General features: G+C 42.9%; 1 protein-coding gene across 1 annotated transcript in view; it reads right to left on the reverse strand.

Moving 5' to 3' along the window:
- Positions 1 to 5,196: 5,196 nt before the first annotated feature.
- The window catches only part of LOC311242598 (uncharacterized protein), a 50,297-nt gene continuing 31,137 nt past the window's right edge, over positions 5,197 to 24,356 (reverse strand). The window contains exons 11-15 of the mRNA XM_084331581.1: positions 22,382 to 22,546; positions 8,203 to 8,310; positions 7,080 to 7,214; positions 6,481 to 6,630; positions 5,197 to 5,802 (exon numbers count right to left, since the gene is read on the reverse strand). Coding sequence (XP_084187707.1) covers positions 5,712 to 5,802; positions 6,481 to 6,630; positions 7,080 to 7,214; positions 8,203 to 8,310; positions 22,382 to 22,546 — 649 coding nt within the window. The 3' untranslated portion in view covers positions 5,197 to 5,711. The remainder of the gene's footprint in view (positions 5,803 to 6,480; positions 6,631 to 7,079; positions 7,215 to 8,202; positions 8,311 to 22,381; positions 22,547 to 24,356) is intronic.

The following is a 24,356-nucleotide window of genomic DNA, read 5'->3' on the forward strand; positions in this document are numbered from 1 at the left end:
GGGCCCTCCCACACCCGATGGCAGTAAAGATGGATGATATATTCGCTCCCCAAAGCAGTACCCTTCCTCAATGATGAGTGGAGACCTTTCACAATGACTATAGGCAGGGGGTGGGACAAGGGTTAAACTATAATGAGCATTACACGGAAAGAAAAGGGTTAGACAGAATGCACATTAAAGACACACACCGTGCTCCCATTTACGTCTCCTTTACTGAAGTCTGTTTCACGTTACAAATTATCACACACACCTATAAAGGCTATTTCCACACTGGGCACCTAGTGCTCTCGCTCTGTACTACAGACTCAAGTTATCCCCACACTGGGCTAGACACAGTAATAACCTCTTCCCTTTAAGGGTTATCTACTGCTCCGCGTCTCCGTAGGTGGAGGGAAAAAGGGAAAGGAGTAAAGGAGTTCAATGGGATTTTTTATAAGAAAACACACATTATTATTACACTCAAACCAGATTGACAGTGGGCCCACGTTATCAAATAAAAAATCCTATCTATAGCCGGCTTTTCCCCAAAATAATAAATGGTCGGGGCGCCCCTAGACACTGCTGCCAGCGTCAGTTCAAAGCACCGTTTATCTTCGCCCTTAGAGAGCCCGCGCCACACAGAGAAAATGTCTACCGATAAAGTTTCAGCACTCGGAGCGCCACTGTACTTATCCAAATGGCGGGCCTGCTCTCACCACCAACCGTCCGGGTGGTAAGATGGCCGTCGGGAGATCCCGCGATAAGGCAGCAGGGCTGGGTAGACGCTGGGCAGGTGACTGCTGGGGTAACGGCTCGGAGGGGCTGGAGGAGCGTGCAGTGTAGTGACGTCCGCTGCTGGGCTGAAGGGGTGGGCCGACACGCGGGCTAAACTGTGGTGCTAGCCTAACTGAAGCTAAGCTGTGGGTCGTGGTGAACCCCCTGTCATAACGCATATACACCGCTAACGCAAGGTGGACAATATCTACCACCTGGTCTTCGGCAGTCGCTCGTCTGCTGGTTAATTCACAATGTCTCTTCCGCATTAACCAAACGCTAAGCTATCGCGTACTCCACAAGGCTCATTCATCCACAATGCTCATTCATCCACGATGTCTCTTTAATAACCCGCTTCGTAACTGGGTTTATCTCTCGCGTGGTGAATCTCCGGAGCTCCAGCTCCGTGCGTCCTCCTCTCTCTGTGGAAAACGATGAAGAGGAAGCCCCTCCCTCGGCACCGCGCTCTGAGCCCATCCTTCTTCACCTGTGTCTCCCTGCCCAACGTAACCACCAGCTCCCTCTGGCGGCACCTGTATCCTGTCCCACTATGAAGTGTCAATGTTAGGATCGGGACCCGTCAAGAGAGGTAGCAAGTTAAGTGTCAAGGTTAGGGTAGGGAGGATCAAGATCGGTCAGCCGGTAACACAACGTCCTCGCGGACACAGGGAATGCAAAGAATTAGCGTTAGACACATTGAATCATTGTCAGACATATTCAGGTGTCTACACATAGAAGAAGTTGGTCATGTGACAACATATTCTTGAAGAGGCATCCATTTCACTCAACCTGCAAAGAAGGGAGACACATTTAAGCACATTTAAGTAAAAAAAACATGGTTTTGCCCTCCAAAGTTTTTTTTATTGCTGTGTTTGAACAATTATAGACAACTTTGAAAACAGTTCACACATGTTTTAGTGCTTTAGTAAGCTACACCATGAGTCTATACAGTTAGCATGATGCTAGCTCAAAACAGCTGGGGGATGCATTTTTTTCAAAATGGTAGGCTTGGGGTGATTTGTGCCAAAGGGTCTGGGTTAAGTTGTGCCAGATATTCTCTTTGTTAAGTTGCCCCAACTTATAATTATTAACTATATATATTACTTTATTGTATTTTATTGTTATTGTACATTGCATTCTTACATTTGATCACTAAAACGATGTGATATTCTTAATTTTAGACCAAAATCCATCATGCCACGCAGATATACAAACGGAAGACAGACAGGGTTTCAACTCCTCTTGAGAAGTTGGAAAGAGCAGTGAAAGAGGTGCAACAGGGGAAGACTATACATCAGGTTGGAAAGGAGATGAAGATCTGCAGGATGCTTTTACCGCTTTTGAGATTAAAATGATCTGTTTTACTTATCAATGGCACAATTGACCCCAGTGTATTATTCTCTCTAATGGCACAACTTACCCCGCACCGGGGGCAGTTGTGCCACAAAACCACTTTTTTTTCTAAAGCTATATTTCTGAAACAGTTTTTTTAAGATCCAAAGTGATTGTCCCCAGGGATGCACAACATCCTAAACTATATGCACATATATTAGTTGGGGGCCTTACTGTAATCATCTTGCTTTAAAGGCACTTTAAGTATTGATTGATTGATTGATTGAAAACTTTATTAACAGATTGCAGAATGGGTACAATACAGTACAGCTCAATACACACAATTGTTAAGGGGATGCAGACCAGAGAAAGACTTTCGTCTTGTTTACATCAGGGTCCCCCATTTTCAATTCATCTGGACATATATGACATACATGACATACAGATAGTCAGTACTGCTACATCTATACATTTATGACATACCAGATTTGAAGTAAGAATTGGCACTTCTCACCCAACTCTTCCCTACTGTTTGTGATACAAAAAGAGTCCAGAAAAAAAGAGTATATACATTTGACATAGAAACTGTACATTGGAGGAGGTTGGGTAGGTGGGGTGGGTGGGGGATAACTGTACATTGGAGGTGGGTGGGGGTTGGGTGGGGGACACTGTACACTGTACATTGGAATATTGACAAAGCCATACTTGGTCATTTACTGTACATTGGAGGGGGTTGGGTTAGGACATTTGCAGGGGCCAGTTTCGAATTGCAGTCTCCCGTAGGTGTTCTTTAAGAGTGTTTTTGAAAGTGGGTAGTGATTCACATTCCTTTACAGCTTTGGGTAGGGCGTTCCACATTGATGTGGCATAATTGCGAAGTGTGTTTAGTCCCTTGTTTGAGCCGAATCTGGGTTTAACATGATTTGTGGAGCTCCCTCTGGTGTTGTGGTCGTGGTATTCACTGACCTTTGGGAAGTATTTTGACATGTACATGGGTACCTTGGTCGTGTAGTGTATCTTGTAGACCAGGCCCATTGCAAGTTGCTGTACTCTGTCGTCTAAGCCATCCTAGGTAGTCAAAGTGGGCAGGGGTGAGGTGGGTTCTAGGGGTAAGGTCAAGTAGAAGTCTGACCAGTTTTGACCCACCCCGAATTTGTTCTTAATTGCTTGCCTGGATAAATAAAGGTTAAATAAAAATAAATAAAAAATCTCTATGCCCAAGTACTTAAAATGTTCAACTATGGGGATGTCAGCCAGTAGTTGCACTGCTTTGGCCAACTCATTAGAAGACTCAGGGGCCTATAACTGCCGCAGTCATTAGGGTCCTTGTCTTTTTTAAGTAACAAGGAGATCAAGGCCATGCTAACGTCTCTCGAGAATCCCCCGTTCAATAGCATGTTGAATCATCTCGAACAGCAATGAGCCCAACTGGTCCCAGAATGCCAAGTAAAACTCAGGCGGGATCCCATCCCAACCCGGTACCATTTACCATTTATGTAATAATAATAACAACAATCATCATAATCAATAGTAACAATCAACTATATCAATCACTCATAATGAATAATAATTAGGGCTGTCAGTTTATCGCATTAATTAGATTAATTAATTACACAGCAAATTATCACGTTATGAAAATTAACTCAAAATTAATTAAGAGGTTAACCCTGTGAGGCCCAAATTAAAAAGACATTAGCAACTTCAGAGGCCAGAGAGTGAGACATATAAACACATGAAGGGTTCCGTGACTGAAAAAAAAGGTTGAGAAACGCTGGTATATGGTGTGGCTCTTTGTGGTACCACAGTCATTTTTGTGGCTCTTAGTCTCTGACTGGTTGGCCACTCCTGCCCTATTCAATGTATGTTGCCTGTAAAAGGCATACCTGGGACTCCGAAGGTGCAGTACCGGCCAGATCCTCCCAGGCGGCGGTATCGAGCACCCTGTGAAACTTGTATCTTCGGCTGTGCATCGACTATGGGTCCGGGTCGGCTATTTTTCTCCGGGCAAGACGAGCGGTTATAACGCTCGGATTGAGAAGAATCAAATACTCCCGATCCATGATGTGTGGTGAATTATGTTGGCGACACGATGGACATCAATACTTGGAATGGCGATCAGATAATTGGAATATTCTTTTTGGGGTACATCCTAATCAAGGTAAGGGGTATATGATATCAATCTTGCGTTGATCCAAGCATGTTTTCAATGCGATCCGACCGTGTTTGTGTAACGTTAGTCCACAACGTATGCCATTGATGGCGATCAAAGCATCAAAAAAACAACTCCCCCCCCCCCTTTCATGCATTCATGATGAAACATAATACCTATCATATGCATTTGATTTTTTAATTGTAGCGTGTGTAGGGATGAAACGCCAATGGATTTAGTATAATACACGTTGTGGGTTATAACCAGCCTCCCAGGAATTAGCCTGGATCATTCCAAAATAACACTCATATTCACCACGGTATAAAAACGGGAACGTATGGATGGACATTTTTTTCCTTTTTTGCATCTTGAACGGAAGGTTCTTCCTGTCAAATGACGATGGTATTGTATCCATAGCTATAATATAGAATATAGTTATAGCTCTACAAACAAGGTGACGGATCCCTACAGTATATATCTATTGGTGGCGTCGCAACAAGCGGCTTTGTCTAATAGCCGGCACTCAAAGTGTTAAAAGCGAAAAAGGAAAAACGACCCAGTAGTTTTTGGCACTCAAGCCGTTAAGGAGCAGTTCCGCTGGGGATGCCTTGGTGGTTGGTGTGCTGTGTTCCTGCAGGTTAAGAGGAACCCATGAAGGCGTTAATGGAGACTGCCATGGCCCTGTGATGCCTTTAGGCTGTGTTTCAGAGTCTGCACAAATCTCTCAGCTAACCCATTGGTTGCTGGGGGTGGTAGGGTGCAGATCTAATGTGTTTAACTCCGTTAACCTTTAAGAAAGTGTCCATCTACTGAGAGACGAAATGGTCCTCTCAGCCGCTGTGGATTTCATTATTGCCACTTCGGGCCGTTTGCTGTGGGCATCCACCGCCACAAGGAACATTTAGTCTTCGTATGGCCAGTGAGACGGACAAATGAAATAAAAACAGTGAGACGACAAGCAGTAGGGTCTCTTCTGGAGCGCTTTATAAACAGGCTACATAGGAACATACCCAGAATCAAAAAGGTCTGGAGATTTGGTCTCGTACTTTACATTAAAATAGAAATTACATTAGACGTGTCCATGGCTTACTGTCCCAATACAGTGCTCGTTGACCCCAAAATGGCTGCCCAGTAAGGGTGTAACGATGCAACCTCACAACGATTAGATTAGATTACGATTATTCAGGCAATGATTCAATGCATCATGAAATCTCTTCATTTGACCACGATTCGATTAATTTTCTATACATTTTCTATCAGTTAATTCCCCCAAAAATGTTGAATACACAAATGTGGCTGGGGGAACTGATTCACTCAGCATGAATGGACTATAGGTAAAAAAAATTATAAAAAATTATTAATTTAGATTATAATCGCTTCTAACATTCAAATCAATGCATCGATTCTAACACATTAGAATCGATGCATTTCGATTAATCGATGCATCATTACACCCCTACGTGCCCAGTGTGCTATTTTATGGAACCAAGATGGCACCCTTTGTGTTCGGCTCTGGGTTGTCCGTCTTCATCATTTTGCTGGGGGTTCCCAAACACTCTTCATTCATCCTGGAGTGAGGAGAGGAGAAGATACAAGATGATTTTTACTGATAACTAAGCATGTTCCACAAGGTTCAAATTATTATTATTATTTTATTTTTTACAACTTATATTAATAATGTAATTTCTTTAACCTCTTAACCCTTTCACTACCACACTACCAAAGGGTTAACCCTTTCACAACCACACTACAGACTGTTAAACTGCAGAAGAAGAAGAAGAGCGACCACCGGGTCATTTCCTGTCTCGTCTGGTGCAGGGGTCACTAACATGAGTCGTTCTTTTACAGGAAAGCAAGTTACAGTACAGATGGAGCAGTCTATGTATGTTCATGAGTCTATAGAATGTTATTGAGGTCCTGTGTACAGTATATATATATATATATATATATATATATATATATATATATATATATATATATGTTATATAAATCTAATGTCTTACATGTTATTGAGGTCCTGTGTACAGTATATATAGGTTATATAAATCTCTAATGTCTCACATGTTATTGAGGTCCTGTGTACAGTACAGTATATATATATAGGTTATATAAATCTCTTAATGTCTCACATGTTATTGAGGTCCTGTGTACAGTATATATAGGTTATATAAATCTCTAATGTCTCACATGTTATTGAGGTCCTGTGTACAGTATATATAGGTTATATAAATCTCTTAATGTCTCACATGTTCTCGTGCTCCTCTCCCTCAGGAGTGGGGGGGTCCCAGACATGGAGATTGACCTTCCACAGCTCGATCTGCTCGTCCCACGAATGACGACTGCATTTCCTGAACTTATTAGGAGTCCTAGGATGAACTCCGGGCTGGCGGCGGTGTCTGAGAGAGAGAGAGGAGATTATTTAGCATCCATCGTTCGTCATGTTTATATTGTGAATAGGAATGTGTTGAGGGACCACACGATGGGAACCAGCGGTTTAAGTGACGGTTGCAATAAACTCGTTAACTATCATGAATGAGACTTGCTCTGAAATACGGGAGATCAGCGGGAAAACTGTCCTCGTCACATCTAACGTTACCAAAACGGACACACAGCACTTCAAATGATACCTCAAAGAGACCAGACGAGCATACAATCAAAAACATTATATTGTCTATATTGACCATTGTTAAGTATATTAAAACCACCTCCAAATCCTGTGTTTTGATCAGAGAGCTGCAGGTAGAACAGGGCTCGTTCTTTCCTAGTCTACTTCTACCTAAAGTAGATTTCCCCAAATTGTTGGAGTCTTCCTTTAATTCATGCAGTAATGTGGTCCATGACTCACTTGGGGATCTCCTTGATGTATCGGCCGTAGGCCAAGGTGGTTTTGCCATAGTTGATCTGTTCCTGTCGTCGTAGCAACATAGAGACACCAGTCTCCATCTCTCCTTCGTTGATAGGAGACTCTCTGGAGCCAGAACTACACACATAAACACATAAACACACGCACACACACAAACAATATAATTAACTCTGAATATAATAATGACGATAAATAAACACGATACACAACAAGGTGCATGCGATGAGGTTATATGTAGTGCACCTTGTTGTGTATCCTGTTTATTTTTCGTCATTATTATATTCAGAGTTAATTATATTGTTTACACTGTCTTTCTTCTATTATAACCCTGCCCATTCCCAAATCATATTCAGAAAGTATCACAGAGACTTCTATTGACCGCGGAATTAGTTATTATTAGACACAACATTTCCGTAGTAATTGACCACCAGACTCTTTCTCTTAAGGCATTAACTGGGTTAATTAATATAAATGTTATATTGTAACTATCTAGTTACACATTGGTTCCGAAACATGTATGTTCCAAGCTGCAATTAAAACTTTGAATCTGAGAGAGCTCTGGTCAGCGAAGCCTGCGCCGTTCGCGAGTCGCGACCTCCATGTTTTGGGGCTATTCATCAGAAAACTCGGATCCGCGATTCGGCTCCCATCCGTCGGGCAAGAACTGGCGGTTTTCAGCCTCTCTCTCTGGAGCTTAACGGAGTTTCGAGTTTGTGATTAACAGTGTTGAATGAGGCGTCTGAAATAAGCGAGGACCTCATGCGCATGCGCGGCGAAGAATGCGGAAGCGCTCTTGCACTCTTCCGCTGGGATTAAGCTACACGCGAAAGGGTTAACCTTCTGTATTGTGGTAGTGAAAGGGTTCACCTTCTGTAGTGTGGTAGTGAAAGGGTTAACCTTCTGTAGTGTGGTAGTGAAAGGGTTAACCTTCTGTAGTGTGGTTGTGAAAGGGTTAAACTTCTGTAGTGTGGTAGTGAAAGGGTTAACCTTCTGTAGTGTGGTAGTGAAAGGTTCACCTTCTGTAGTGTGGTAGTGAAAGGGTTAAGCCTGTGGGTGAATAAAGGAACATGTTCTAGAAGCAGCAGTTAAACACGTAGAGTCTCACCTCCAGGAAGACGGCATTCCCGCTACATTGGCGTTGGAGGAGGAGGCGGAGTCCAGAGAGGGGGAGTCCAGCTCAATGTCCATCACATCGTCCAGGTCCTGCTCTTTTCTGCAGAAGAAGAAGAGCGACCACCGGGTCATTTCCTGTCTCGTCTGGTGCAGGGGTCACCAACATGAGTCAGGGATTAAATTATGTATGTTCATGAGTCAATAGAATGTTATTGAGGTCCTGTGTACAGTGTATATATATAAGTTATATAAATCTAATGTCTCACATGAATGAATGAATGAATGAAAACTTTATTTAACAGATTGCAGAATGGGTACAATACAGTACGGCTCAATACATACAATTGTTAAGGGGATGCAGACCTGAGAAAGACGTTTGTCTTGTTTCCATCAGGGTCCCCCATTTTCATTTCATATAGACATTTATGACATACACAACATACATGACATTTATGGCATAGGGACATATAGGTATTTAGTACTGATACATTTGTGACATAAGCGGTATTCAAATATACAGTACTGTTACCCCTAGATCCTGACAGAGTATATACATATGATGGGGAGGGGACTGTACATTAGGAGGGGGTGGGTGGGTGGGAGGGAAATATACATACGGCGGGGAGGGAATATATACATGCGGTGGGGAGGAGACTGTCTATTAGGAGGTGGTGGGGGTTTTGGGCATTTACGGTGGCCAGTTTCGAATTGCAGCCTCCCGTAGGTGCTCTTTAAGAGCGGTTTTGAATGTGGGCAGGGATTCACATTCCTTTACAGCTTTGGGTAGGGCGTTCCACATTGTTGTGGCATAATTGCGAAACGTGTTTAGTCCCTTGTTTGAGCCGAATCTGGGTTTAACATGATTTGTTGAGCTTCCTCTGGTGTAGTGGTTGTGGTATTCACTGACCTTTGGAAAGTATTTTGACATGTACATGGGCACCCCGGTCGTATAGTGTATCTTGAAGACCAGGCCCATTGCAAGTTGCTGTACTCTGTCGTCTACTCTAAGCCATCCTAGGTTGTCAAAGTGGGCAGGGGTGAGGTGGGTTCTGGGGTTCAGGTGAAGTAGTAGTCTGACCAGTTTGTTTTGTGATGTTTGTAATTTTGTTTTAAGCGCCTTTGAGGTGCTTTGGTACCATGAGGTGCGCGCATAGTCATAGTACCCTTGAATGAGTGCTCCTGCCAGAGTCTTCAGGGTATTCTTGTTTATCAGAGAGGAGATCCGGTACAAGAATCTAGTTCGTTGGTTGACTTTTTTTTATTACATTGGATGCCATTTTGTCACAGGAAAGATTTGCCTCTAGGATGGAACCCAGGTAGGTAATTTCGTCTTTCCTTGTGACAATATTGTCACCCACTGTAACTGAGAAGCCGTCGGTCTTGCTGAGTTTGTTATTTGAACCGAAGAGAATGGACTCTGTTTTGCCCATGTGTAATGATAGTTTGTTATCAGCGAGCCATATGCAGATTTTGCCTAGTTCCGTGCTGAGGGTTTTTTCAACCTGCAATTTGTTCTTGTCAGAGACCAGCAGGGCTGAGTCGTCCGCAAACAGGAACAAGTTGCAGTCACATGTTATTGAGGTCCTGTGTACAGTGTATATATATAAGTTATATAAATCTAATGTCTCACATGTTATTGAGGTCCTGTGTACAGTATATATAGGTTATATAAATCTAATGTCTTTGATTGATTGATTGAAAAGTTTATTAACAGATTGCAGAATGGGTACAGTACAGTACATCTCAATACATACAATTGTTAAGGGGATGCAGACCAGAGAAAGACTTTCGTCTTGTTTACATCAGGGTCCCCCATTTTCAATTCATCATAACATATATGACATACATGACATACAGATAGACAGTACTGCTACATCTATACATTTATGACATATCAGATTTGCAAATACAGTACTGTTTGTGATACAAAAGTGTCCAGAAAAGGAGTGTATATACATTTGGCGTAGAAACTGTACATTGGAGGAGGTTGGTGGGGTGGGGTTGGGTGAGGGCTGTACATTGGAGGTGGGGGGGGTCTCACATATTATTTGAGGTCCTGTGTACAGTGTATATATATAAGTTATATAAATCTAATGTCTCACATGTTATTGAGGTCCTGTGTACAGTATATATAGGTTATATAAATCTAATGTCTCACATGTTATTGAGGTCCTGTGTACAGTATATATAGGTTATATAAATCTAATGTCTCACATGTTATTGAGGTCCTGTGTACAGTATATATACATAGGTTATATAAATCTAATGTCTCACATGTATTTGAGGTCCTGTGTACAGTACAGTATATATAAGCCCGGTCTTATTTACCATTTATATTAATAATATTGTCTCATCTCTGAGCAGCTGTCAAAGCCACATTTACGCGGATGACACAGTTCTCTATTGTACTGCTGATTCTGTGCAACTGGCCACTAAATATTTACAACTCTCCTTTGACGCCCTGCAAGATGCACTTATTAGTCTAAAATTGGTGCTTAATGCCAGTAAAACTAAATTCATGTTGTTTTCCAAAGCCAAAAATATTGTTTATAGTGACTTGCATATATCGACTCTGAACAGTTCTGATATCGAGAGTTTCAGAATACAAATACCTTGGTAAAAAGATCACAGAGTGGATACATCAGGATATGTGAAGCTAGTTTGAGAAATTTGTTTTCAATGCCATCTAACCCAGGGCTGCTGCTCACTTGAAGATCATTAGTGGCAGGGCGGCTAGGTGGCGCAGTGGGCAAGGCGCTCGCCACCAACGCAGGAGATGCTGGGTGTGACATGTGCGCCAATCGTGTGACTCCTAGTTCTGCCACCGGTTAAGCTTAGGCACTCTTTCGAAGTTGGTTAAGGTTAGAGTTTGTCTTAGAGCAGGGCGAGCAGGGCGGGGCGTTAGACCCGGAAATAGGCGCAGAACTAGGCGTCACACGATTGGCGCACATGTCACATGACCAGAAACGTCAGTGGCCAATCAGATCACGCAAACCGAACGCGGAAGTACAACCCGCTTAGGGAAATTATTCACGCGGAGGGGACACGTGATGCAAGGCTTTGTCCACATTGCAGCCGGCTTGTGGGAGGCATGGCCAACAGCGTTCGAGACAGGGGAGGGTAGAATTGGACAATACGAAATTGGGGAAGGGAGAAAAAAAATTTAAATGGGGAGGAAAAAGTAGATAAAAAAAAAAGATCATTAGTGGCATTAAGAACTTCAATTGGTGTGATTTTCCTGAAGTAGAAGGAGCTGTGACAAGGTGGTGTATTAAATGGTACAGATAAATGAGCAGGTGTTGTTGGAGTACAGAGAGGAGAAATTATGGTTAAAAGCTTGAGCAACTGAAAAGAGGATCGTGTAATATTGTGTTATTTACTTTTAGCCGATTGTTACGAAGAGTTTTATCTGGTGCATTTGTTAATTTTTTTTTATATTTTTCCAAAATTGTTTAGGATTTTTAAATCCTGAATGAGAGAATCTTTATGGTAATTAGATTTGGCATTTCTAGTCATAGTTTTACTTTTATTTCTCAACAACGTGTATTTTTTTCCCATTCCTCAGGATCTTTTGTCCTGCGAGGCCCAGGCCTCATCTCTCTGCTTGAAGATTTGAATGGACCTGTCTCAAACCCTGCCCTCTTTTCTTGATCCTCCAATCACAACTGTCGCTTACCTCGGACAAACCAAGTTTGTCCGAGGTAAGCGACAGTTGTGATTGGAGGATCAAGAAAAGGGGCAGGGTTTGAGACAGGTCCATTAAATCCGATGTGACCCAAGGAAGATGAATGCCCTTAACCTTCATGGTTTTGAAAGGCGCATGGTTATCGCAAATGTTTGTAACTTCCGAGTGCAAGAAATTCCAGGCGTCTTGAGGTTTTTCGAAATTATTTGGTACCGGTCCCAATTGGACTGAAAGCAAGTCATTGATAAATTGATCGGTATTCATTTTCGGGAAGTTTGGGTAATAGAACTTTCCAGATGCAGAATACAATGTGGCGGTCACTAAAGCAGTCTGACATGGTCCCTGAATTAGAACCTATTTGGATGTGAAACCAATATCCAGTCAAGTAGTGTTCGACACGTGGGAGTGACCCGAGTAGGCTCGTCAATTAGCTGAGTTAGGTTCACATTTCGGATTGTGATTTTAACATTATTACAGGAATTTATGGTGGAAATAATCCAGTTGAATGATTCAGCAGGAGATGAAGGAGGTCTATAAATGTTTCCAATGGTTAAGGACTTGTTCTTATGGAAAATTATCTTAATGAAAATGCTCTCAAAATGTAAAGGCTCAACTGTAGGCACCGTTATCTCAGAGACAAGATTGGATATGACGTATGTGGCAACACCACCAGCCCTTGTGCCCCCGTCAGCTCTGTATAGAGTATAGTTCGTTAATTTTATTTCATTATTGGATATATTGTTGGTAAGCCAGGTTTCTGATAAGAGTAATTACATGAGGTTTGTGCAGTTCAACCCATACCCTTTGTAGGTCAATTTTGGGTACAAGGCTCCTAATATTCAAATGTATGATTTTAATTCCTTTTGCGCTATCCAGATTGATATTCTGTTCCAACATTAATCCAACAAAAATCATCGTTCCACAGAGAAAATGTGCTATGCTTGAAAATAGAACCCATATTAATAATATATGCACAAGACAACATAAACCACATATCAGGAGTAACATCAATTATAATGAACGTGTCAGGACATAACAAGACAAGACATTTATAAAACACAAGAGCACACAGAGACAGGACAAACAGACAGAACACATAACTGGCACACACAAAAAACATAAAAACAAAAAACAGAAAACAAGACTGGCCCATTGATCCTTGACCCCTTAGGCCCAAGGATTTAGGTGCCAGAACCTCCACCCATGAGCTTTGTCTGTTTCATGTCATGTATGTAGCTCAGTAGTAAGTTAACAAATGGTAAGATAGGTTAGTACCACATGTGAGGTTGGAGAGGGTACAGTCACAGTGTACATCTCAGTGACAAGATTCATTAACACAGGGGCGGCTAAGTGGCGCAGTGGGCAAGGCGCTCGCCACTAACGCAGGAGATGCTGGGTTCGAGCCCAGCTCTCGGCGTTGCTTCCGGCTTGGCTGGTCGTTCATACTAATACAATTGGCAGTATTAGGGGGTGGGAAAGCCGGTGGGTGGGGATCGGACGTTGTGGACAGCGACTCCTACAGGTCGGTTGGTGCGCCTGTACAGCAGAATCAGGAAGTATCGGGGGCAGCGTGAGCCTCCCACGCGTTACTCCTCGCCACTGAGAGATCGAGCTGTGCAGGTGAAAAGATGCGACGGCTGCCTCCTCGTGTACCGGAGGGGACACGTGATGCAAGGCTTCGTCCACATTGCAGCCGGCCAGTGGGAGGCATGGTCTAACAACGTTCGAGACAGGGGAGGGTAGAATTGGATAATACGAAACTGGGATGGGAGAAAAATAGAAAATGGGGAGAAAAAGTAGATACAAAAAAAAGATTCATTAACACTTTGAGTGCCGGGACACGTCTTTTCACGTCTTTGCTGGCCATGCTAAAGTTGCCGGGGGACGCTGTACAGCGTCCTTATATCAATATTTCAAAAATCTGCGATCGGATTCATAATGTCCCTCCGCTGGCCTGAGATCCACCAGCAGGACCCACTGAACTCTCTGGCGGTTCAGGAGCGCCATCTGGTGGCCGATCGGCGCAATCGCCAAAACAGGATGTTGAATAGAGGTTGTCATGACGACCGTAGTACTTCCGGGCGCTCGCTATGGTTCATGTGACTCTGGCTCGTCACGCTACACGGTGATCGATTGCCAATAACTCGATAAACAACATGATTTGGACGTATATACCATTATACAAGCTGGAGATGGACCGGGTAAAAATATATCCCATAATGATAAAATTTCTACTCGACGATGATCGCCCAACGGCGCGCGGAGACTGGGGTGAGTTTCAGCGTGTAACGTTACCTTCTTCGATAATAACTGATATTATCAACATTTGACCCACATTAGATGATTGGTATAACGCTGCCCACGGAATTATAAACGCCCCCTCGCCCATCCGGTCAACATCAGATGACGTGTAGTAACTTCTAGAAGTACGTCTAGTTGGAATTTTTTATATCGCGCTGATTGCCATCAAACTGTATTTCATCATCAATATAATGCATTTGGGGCTATATATCACGTTCTGGAGAAAGCTGCAGAAAGAGATGAAAACATACTTATACATTAGACCATACTTTACTATGAATATGTGAATGAAAAAGTTTAACGTTGCTACACAATGAACAATACATATAGGACTTTGAATGGGCCCTAATAATGGCAATGTAGCAATAGAATTTAAAAAGTTATAGCCCTGCAAAGAAGGGGACTTTCTCCATAGACAAATAGAGCCGGCAACCTATGGTATATCATTAATTTAACCTTAGGCAACCAAAGTGTTAACACATTTGGGGCCATTGGGATTAGATGGGGCCCACTCTATACGGCCAGCATATCATAACAACATTTCATTGTGCGTGAGGCTGTTTGTAGAGCTAAATCTATACTTTATATTATTGCTATCTGTCCATTCTCATTGTCAATTGACACTATAAACCGTCCCTTCAATATGCCTTAAATTAAAAAAAAATCATCAATACGTTCCCATTTTATAGCATCTTGAATATGAACGTTATAGCAGAATGTTCAGGGTATTTCCTGGAACGCGAGATATAGGGTGCTAAGCTAATAACGTTAAATCGAATGGCGTTTCGGCTATAGACAAGCTAGAGTTAAAACTCAAAATGCATATTGTCGGTATCATGGTCCACCATGAATGCATGAAAGGGGGGGCTATAAATCTATTTTTGAGACTAGGAGGTCAGAATACAGTTGGGAAGCGGGCCTAGGCTGCCTCTTTTTCAAATGTACCCAAAGTAGTCTCTGATTGGACGAGAGCTTCTTGACACCACTAGGTGTGATGTCACGAAGGCCGGGCTCTGATTCATTCTTAAAAGCAGAGTCACACAGACTAATGCCCCTTTTCCACTGCATGGTACCTACTCGACTCTACTCTACTCTGCCTTTTCGGTTTTCCATTGCCAAGATTTGCGGATGGTACCTAGTACCCGGTACTTTTTTAGTACCGCTTTTTCGAGGCTCCAAGCAGGTAGAAGTGGTACCAAAAAAGTGACATGAAACACTGCAGACCACTGATTGGTCAGAAGAGAGAAGCGTCACACGTTGGAGTGTCTGCACAAAAACAGAAACCCGCCATCTTTAATGCCTTGCGTAGGATTCATTATTTGTTTGCAGCAGGAACAAGTGCAATAAACAAAAAAGGATACATTCACTGTGTATTCTGCCTCATTTATAGATGAAACAAAACCAACATCAACCACCGAGCGGAGAGTTTACTCTCACAAAAAGATCGCTGGGGGCGCCCCAGTGGCGAACCACATAGCGCGCTCAGCCGCGACACGGCCGACCCGGCTTCGACTCCCGAACCCGTCGTTATTTGCCGAATGTCTTCCCCCCACTCTGTCTCCCATTCCTCCTCTGTCTCTCTCTACTGGACTGCCCAGTAGCAATAAAGCGATAAAACGCCAACAAAAAAAATTCGTAAAAAAAATAAATAATAATAATCGCTGATTTGTTAGCTTATGTGATTGCGTTTTACCGTTAGCATTGCGGCTAACGTACATAGCGTGAACAGATCAATATAACTCGCTATTGATTGTTTGTACTAGTAACGTTAAGACTTTCAGTGCCAGCAGGGGGCGCACAATTTAGTGCTTGAATGCCCACCATCCACTTCAATGTTAGCGTTAATAACGCCTAATCTATGTTTTAAATTATGGCTATGTGTCTAATCTGCCCGTCGCTTATCAATGACTCGTTTTCCAGTCAACATTGTCGAAGCGGATTGTTTTTTTATCGGTTCATTTTCGTTTTATAGCATTTTGAAAAGCCCTCGTTTTCAAGGAAAATAAAAAGATTCCATGATAAAAGACGTTTACTGGAATATTCTAGAATACACAAAAACGTTGTCATTTTTAGGCCTATTTCGCGCGTACACACACACACACATACATACATAGGGCCGGGGACACGTTGATATCTCAGCCAATACAACTCTGATTATCCCAAGACTGGTAAAATAGATTCCTTACCTCAGATCAGATGTTCTCCAAAAAGATCATTCCAATTCCTGATCGCTATTCCAAAAATCGATCACTACTGGCTGTCTACTATCGATTGGCTACTGTGAATATATATTCCAGGCTGATTCCCGTCCCGCGATGACTTCCATATTGAGCAGACAGCTTGCCAGCTCAGGGAGCCAGCTGGCTCCGCCTCTACATATCACTGATCCCAGGTCAGTCTAAGCGACTGACGTGCAGTTACTCAGGGATAGACGATAGGGGGCGCTTTTTTCCATTCTGAGCTGCTGGAGGAGCTGCTGTACCAACGGGAGACTTGGTTGATGAAATATGAAATCAGATCGCTAATAAAAAAATAAAACGATAATACACGTCGTGGGCATTCAGGCATTGGGCTGATAAAACGTCATATGACGTGATGGGCATTGAAAGTGTTAATGCTAGTAGAATAGACACAACGTGAGGTAATCATCATCATCCATTTTAAACCGGTTATTACCTAATGCTAACGTTAGTAGAATAGACACGAGAGGTAACGTTAACATTAGTAGAATAGACACGAGGTAACGTTAACGTTAGTAGAATAGACACGAGAGGTAACGCTAACGTTAGTAGAATAGACACGAGGTAACGTTAACGTTAGTAGAATAGACACGAGGTAACGTTAACGCTAGTAGAATAGACACAAGAGGTAACGCTAACGTTAGCAGAATAGACACACCGAGAGTCTGGTTAATGTTGTTATTGATTGATTGATTGATTGAAAACTGTGTTTACTCTATCTTGCTCCAAACCCTCACGGACATAGCTATGCTCACGGAGCTCTCATGCTGTACGCCAGCGGCCCCGCCTCCCCACACGGAGACAAACGGAGTACTACCTGCAGTGGAAAAGGAACGAAGTACCAGGTACCTAAAGCGAGTAGAGTAGGGTCGAATCGAGTAGGTACTATGCAATCTATGCATAGTATCTATGCAAACCTGCATATGGCTCGCTGATAACAAACTATCATTACACATGGGCAAAACAGAGTCCATTCTCTTCGGTTCAAATAACAAACTCAGCAAGACCGACGGCTTCTCAGTTACAGTGGGTGACAATATTGTCACAAGGAAAGACGAAATTACCTACCTGGGTTCCATCCTAGAGGCAAATCTTTCCTGTGACAAAATGGCATCCAATGTAATAAAAAAAGTCAACCAACGAACTAGATTCTTGTACCGGATCTCCTCTCTGGTAAACAAGAATACCCTGAAGACTCTGGCAGGAGCACTCATTCAAGGGTACTACGACTATGCGTGCACCTCATGGTACCAAAGCACCTCAAAGGCGCTTAAAACAAAATTACAAACATCACAAAACAAACTGGTCAGACTACTACTTGACCTGAACCCCAGAACCCACCTCACCCCTGCCCACTTTGACAACCTAGGATGGCTTAGAGTAGACGACAGAGTACAGCAACTTGCAATGGGCCTGGTCTACAAGATACACTATACGACCGGGGTACCCATGTACATGTCAAAATACTTCCCAAAGGTCAGTGAATACCACAATCACTATACCAGAGGAAGCTCAACAAATCATGTAAAACCCAGATTCGGCTCAAACAAGGGACTAAACACGTTTCGCAATTATGCCACAACAATGTGGAACGCCCTACCCAAAGCTGTAAAGGAATGTGAATCCCTGCCCACATTCAAAACCGCTCTTAAAGAGCACCTACGGGAGGCTGCAATTCGAAACTGGCCACCGTAAATGCCCAAAACCCCCACCACCTCCTAATAGACAGTCTCCTCCCCACCGCATGTATATATTCCCTCCCCGCCGTATGTATATTTCTCTCCCACCCACCCACCCCCTCCTAATGTACAGTCCCCTCCCCATCATATATACTCTGTCAGGATCTAGGGGTAACAGTACTGTATATTTGAATACCGTTTATGTCACAAATGTATCAGTACTAAATACCTATATGTCCCTATGCCCTAAATGTCATGTATGTTGTGTATGTCATAAATGTCTATGAATTAAAAATGGGGGACCCTGATGGAAACAAGACAAACGTCTTTCTCAGGTCTGCATCCCCTTAACAATTGTATGTATTGAGCCGTACTGTATTGTACCCATTCTGCAATCTGTTAAATAAAGTTTTCATTCATTCATTCATTCATTCATTCATTCATTCATTCATTCAATGGAAAAGCGGCATAAAAGAACACAGACGATAAGTGAATACTTGTAAAGGCCAAATGAGTGTTCTTGTTATAGATTATTATTATTATTATTATTATTAGTATTATTATTATCTATATATTGGGCTGTAATGGCTCACCACCCATTACAGCCCACTCCTATAAATAGCCAAGGTGATCACTGCAATCTTTGTGCACCTGTGATTAGGATACAATTTTCTACCTGTTTCACTGTTGGATCTGAGCAATTGACAACTGTTCTGTTACTTTAAACCCTTCATTCACTATCATTTACCTTTGGACAACAATAAACCCTGTAAACCGTAAGAGGAGCAACTTTGGACATTCAATTCATTCAACATCACAACTTTGGAACTGAGTAGGATAAGTAATTGCGGGTGCATCGTGGACGCTTGTCGATTCACTGGGGAGCGACAAGCGGCCACTACAAAGTAGAAAATTACCTAATGGAAGAAGGACGTGTGCTGAGTGAGTACAAAGCTGGAAAACTCCTCACGAAAAAAGGACGTGAGTAAAGTATAGGACAACTTTCCTCACGAATGAAAGAGAGGTAAGAAGATTTGAAACCTCTGGATTACCTAATGAAGATCTTGATAAAGGATTTGAAGGAGCTGTAACGGCCTACCGTGAAGTGGAATTGTTTGGACTCTGCTGTATTTATGAATGAAACGTGACTCGGGACATTGCTACTTGTTGCGCTTCCGTGCGAACGCTGATGAGTATTATAACGTCATAGACTGACAAATTGATTAATTGTGATGCTGTGGATTACGGAATGTATTTGGACGCCGTAATATTTGGAACCATTGCAATTAATGTTGTCAGTCACTCTCGACGTGTGGAAAAACTAGACAGCGGCAGACTAATTGAATTGCGATACTGTGGAATGGATTATGGAACGGACTATGTGCCGTATTAGAATTAAGTATACCATCGCAATTAATGTCTGGACGTGTGGAAACTAAATGGCGCAATGGACTGATTTGAATTCCGATACAGCAGTGGTTCTCTTGGACATTGTAGATGTGCGGCAAAACTAAAGCTACATTACTGCATTCATAAACAGGAAGAAACTCAAACCCTCTTTGAAGGCTCTGACGTCACGCTAAGTGAATGCAACATTCAAACTACAAAGGATAAATAAAAAGAATAAATAACATGTCTGAAGCCAAGATGAGGCCAAACAGTCATGGAGGTAGTAAAATAGCCTCTATGATTAGAAAGGCTAAAGCTGAAAAGGCAAGCTTAATGGAACGCCTTGCCAATTTAAAGAAAAAGCAAGAGCTTGAGAAACAACAAAGAGATTTGAATTATGAAACTGCCCTTGCCAATTCAAAGAAAAAGCAAGAGCTTGAGAAACAACAAAGATATTTGAATTATGAAATTGACTGTGCCAATTTAAAGAAACAACAAAGAGATCTGCAATTGGAAAAGCGCGCAGCCAAGCAAGCATCATCAATAAGAGTCTTGACTGAGAGGCGCAACATTGAACCGGCCAATGAATATCACAACAATGGTGCCGATGATTTGTTTAATAATCACTGTGTTGATTTCAGCTCCAAGGTGTGCGAGCACAAAATACATAAACCCTCCCTTGAACTTCGCAAGCCATGGTCGGAGTCCTGAGGAAGAAGAGGACGACAAAGCCAGCGCGCCTCATGTTCCCTCCAAGGAGTGGATGGTGGAGAGCGACCTGATGGGTCCTACCCAGAGACTTCCTCCGAATGAACCAGATGACAATGGTGATGAAGATGATGACGTCGATGATGACGAAGAAGAAGATGACGACAAAGCGGGCGCGCCTCACGTTCCCTCCAAGGAGTGGATTGTTCCTCAGACAGTTCCTCAGAATGAACTAGACAATGATGATGATGATGGTGGTGAGGAGGACGGCGTCGATGACGTCGATGAGGAAGAAGAGGACGGCGTCGATGACGTCAATGATGAGGAGGACGCAGCAGACGAAAACAAACTGCATAGGCAACATGATGAGGAGAAGGACAGTGAGGAAGAGGACAGTGATGAAGAGGAGGACAACAAGGAGGACAGTGATAAAGAAAAGGAAGACGATGGAGTAGAAGAGGTGGACCAGTGGCCAAGCCATACTGCTAAAACAAGATGTGCTGCCCCTGCTGGTCGAAGCCGGCATGTGCTGCCAACAACCTCTCATACTCAAGCCCCTCAGTCTCACACTGATCTACACCAAACAAGCGGAAGCAGCAACCTAGCATCAGATGATGGAGAAGACAAGGAAGCTGATGATGGGGCAGAGGATGAAGACGGAGGAGAGGAAGGGAACCAAAACGCTGGATGGGCGGAAGCCATGGCTAAGATCCTGGGAAAGAAGACCCCAGAGAGTAAACCCTCCATCCTACAGAAGAACAAACAGCTGGACAAGCTAAAGGAGAAAAAGAAACAGGTTGACAAGAAGCGAACCTGGGAGATGATGTGTAGAGACAAACCTGACCTGGTCAAAGACGGAGGGATGGAACGAAATCTACAGAGAATTGCTACCAGGGGGGTGGTGCAGCTGTTCAACGCTGTGAAGACACAAGCTTATCAAGTGAAGCCCATGGAAGCCCATGGTGTTACCGGGGCCGGTGATGGCCAAACACTTTTGAATATGCCAGTTTCCAAAAGGAGAAACTACAAAAGACGACGGCGTAAAGGAAACCTGGGGAAGAATGGCTGAAACCTCCCGACCGACTTACCGCAGAAAGTCATGACGACCCCGATGGAGAGTCACAACCAGTGGACATTGGCTGTATGCCTATCAGAGCCATAGGGCTCTGTTGAACTTTGAATATACATTGGCTATAAGCCTATCAGAGCTATATGGCTCTGTTTGTTAAAACAAAAACAAAAAAAACACTTTGAATATTATCTTATCAGTTACCTTGACTGTTATTTGAATTACTAATTAATTTGTTCTTCCCATGCACAGGGACAACAAGCGAAAACCAGAGCCCCAGTCAAGCTTCTTCGTGTTTAGAACTATGATTTGAAATTGATTATTATTGAGGATTGCCAGCTATAATGAACACTCACCCGACCATGTTATTTGTTTTGTAATTGTGTAGGCACAATTAGGGGCCGGTGTAAAGGCCAAATGAGTGTTCTTGTTATAGATTATTATTATTATTAGTATTATTATTATCTATATATTATATATTAGAACTATGCACTGTTTTAGACTGTCTTAATTATGTTTGGACACTAGAGGGCTCACCACCCATTACAGCCCACTCCTATAAATAGCCAAGGTGATCACTGCAATCTTTGTGCACCTGTGATTAGGATACAATTTTCTACCCGTTTCACTGTTGGATCTGAGCAATTGACAACTGTTGTTTAAACCCCTCATTCACTATCATTTACCTTTGGACAACAATAAACCCTGTAAACCGTACGAGGAGCAACTTTGGACATTCAATTCATTCAACATCACAACTTTGGGACTGAGTAGGATAAGTAATTGCGGGTGCATCGTGGACGCTTGTCGATTCACTGGGGAGCGACAAGCGGCCACTACAATACTGAAAGAAGAAGACAACTCGAAGAAACCTCTTGTCGATAAAGGCAAAATCTCAACTTCTACTGCAAATCAAAGGAGCTTTTATTTTATGATTGTTTTTTGCTTGTTCAGAACTTTTGTAAACTATATTTTGTATTAAGGCGGAAACCGGTGCAAAGGAGTATCTGGAATCAGCTATTTTAGAGTGTACACAGAATCGTTTGGAGGGTGAACTTGAACTGGCCCCATTGTGGTCAGCCAATAAAGCTCCATCGTACTTGTTCATGAAGAAAGCTTCGGCAACTTCGTGGTCACGGAACAGCTCCTCTTTGCCATCGACGGTCACAATCAGGGTGCATGGAAAACGAAGGTAGCAGCTTAACTTAAGATCTCTGAGATTCTGTAGCACTGGTCCGAAGGCCTGGCGTCTTCTTGTCACTTCACTGTAGTCGGGGAAAATGAAGACACGTGAATCATTAAGGAACAACTCTTTTTTTTCTCTGTCATCAAGGAGAACCTGCCTTTTCTCAGTCCTTGCCCCACAATGGTGGAATGAACTACCCACCCCAGTTAGGACAGCCGAAACCCATCCAATCTTTCGCCGTCGACTAAAGACGCACTTCTTCAACCATTATCTGAAATAAAAAAAATAAAAAAAGTCGAACCATAACTAACCTTACTGTCATGCACTTGTCCTAATAAACTAACCTACACTGTAGCACTCAACACTTTGATGAACATTATTGTTACTCAGCTGATAGAGTTGTGCCCTTCCTGATGACTTGTCGTACAGAACTTGTAAGTCGCTTTGGATAAAAGCGTCAGCTAAATGACTAAATGTAAATGTTAAGTAAGATTCATTAACACAGGGGCGGCTAAGTGGCGCAGTGGGCAAGGCGCTCGCCACTAACGCAGGAGATGCTGGGTTTGAGCCCAGTTCTCGGCGTTGCTTCCGGCTTGGCTGGTCATTCATATTAATACAATTGGCAGTATTAGGGGGTGGGAAAGGGGGTGGGAAAGCCGGTGGGTGGGGATCGGACGTTGTGGACAGCGACTCCTACAGGTCGGTTGGTGCGCCTGTACAGCAGAATCAGGAAGTATCGGGGGCAGCGTGAGCCTCCCACGCGTTACTCCTCGCCACTGAGAGATCGCGCTGTGCAGGTGAAAAGATGCGACGGCTGCCTCCTCGTGTACCAGAGGGGACACGTGATGCAAGGCTTCGTCCACATTGCAGCCGACCAGTGGGAGGCATGGTCTAACAACGTTCGAGACAGGGGAGGGTAGAATTGGATAATACGAAATTGGGATGGGAGAAAAATAGAAAATGGGGAGAAAAAGTAGTTAAAAAAAAAAGATTCATTAACACATTCAGGGCCATTGGGATTAGATGGGGCCCACTCTATACGGCCAGCATATCATAACAACCTTTCATTGTGCGTGAGGCTGTTTGTAGAGCTAAATCTATACTTTATATTATTGCTATCTGTCCATTCTCATTGTCAATTGACACTATAAACCGTCCCTTCAATATGCCTTAAATAAAAAACAAATTCATCAATACGTTCCCATTTTATAGCGTCTTGAATATGAACGTTATAGCAGAATGTTCAGGGTATTTCCTGGAACGCGAAATATAGGGTGCTAAGCTAATAACGTTAAATCGAATGGTGTTTCGGCTATAGACAAGCTAGAGTTAAAACTCAAAATGCATATTGTCGGTATCATGGTCCACCATGAATGCATGAAAGGGGGGGCTATAAATCTATTTTTGAGACTAGGAGCTCAGAATACAGTTGGGAGGCGGGCCTAGGCTGCCTCTTTTTCAAATGTACCCAAAGTAGTCTCTGATTGAACGAGAGCTTCTTGACATCACTAGGTGTGATGTCACGAAGGCCGGGCTCTGATTCATTCTTAAAAGCAGAGTCACACAGACTAATGCCCCTTTTCCACTGCATGGTACCTACTCGACTCTACTCTGCCTTTTCAGTTTTCCATTGCCAAGATTTGCGGATGGTACCTGGTACTTTTTTAGTACCGGCTTTCTCGAGGTTCCAAGCAGGTAGAAGTGGTACCAAAAAAGTGACATGAAATACTGCAGACCACTGATTGGTCAGAAGAGAGAAGCGTCACACGTTGGAGCGTCTGCACAAAAATAGAAACCAGCCATCTTTAATGCCTCGCGTAGGATTCAATATTTGTTTGCAGCAGGAACAAGTGCAATAAACAAAAAAGGATACATTCACTGTGTATTCT

Source organism: Notolepis coatsorum, assembly GCF_963971535.1.
Source record: "Notolepis coatsorum genome assembly, chromosome: 16".
Classification (NCBI taxonomy): domain Eukaryota; kingdom Metazoa; phylum Chordata; class Actinopteri; order Aulopiformes; family Paralepididae; genus Notolepis; species Notolepis coatsorum.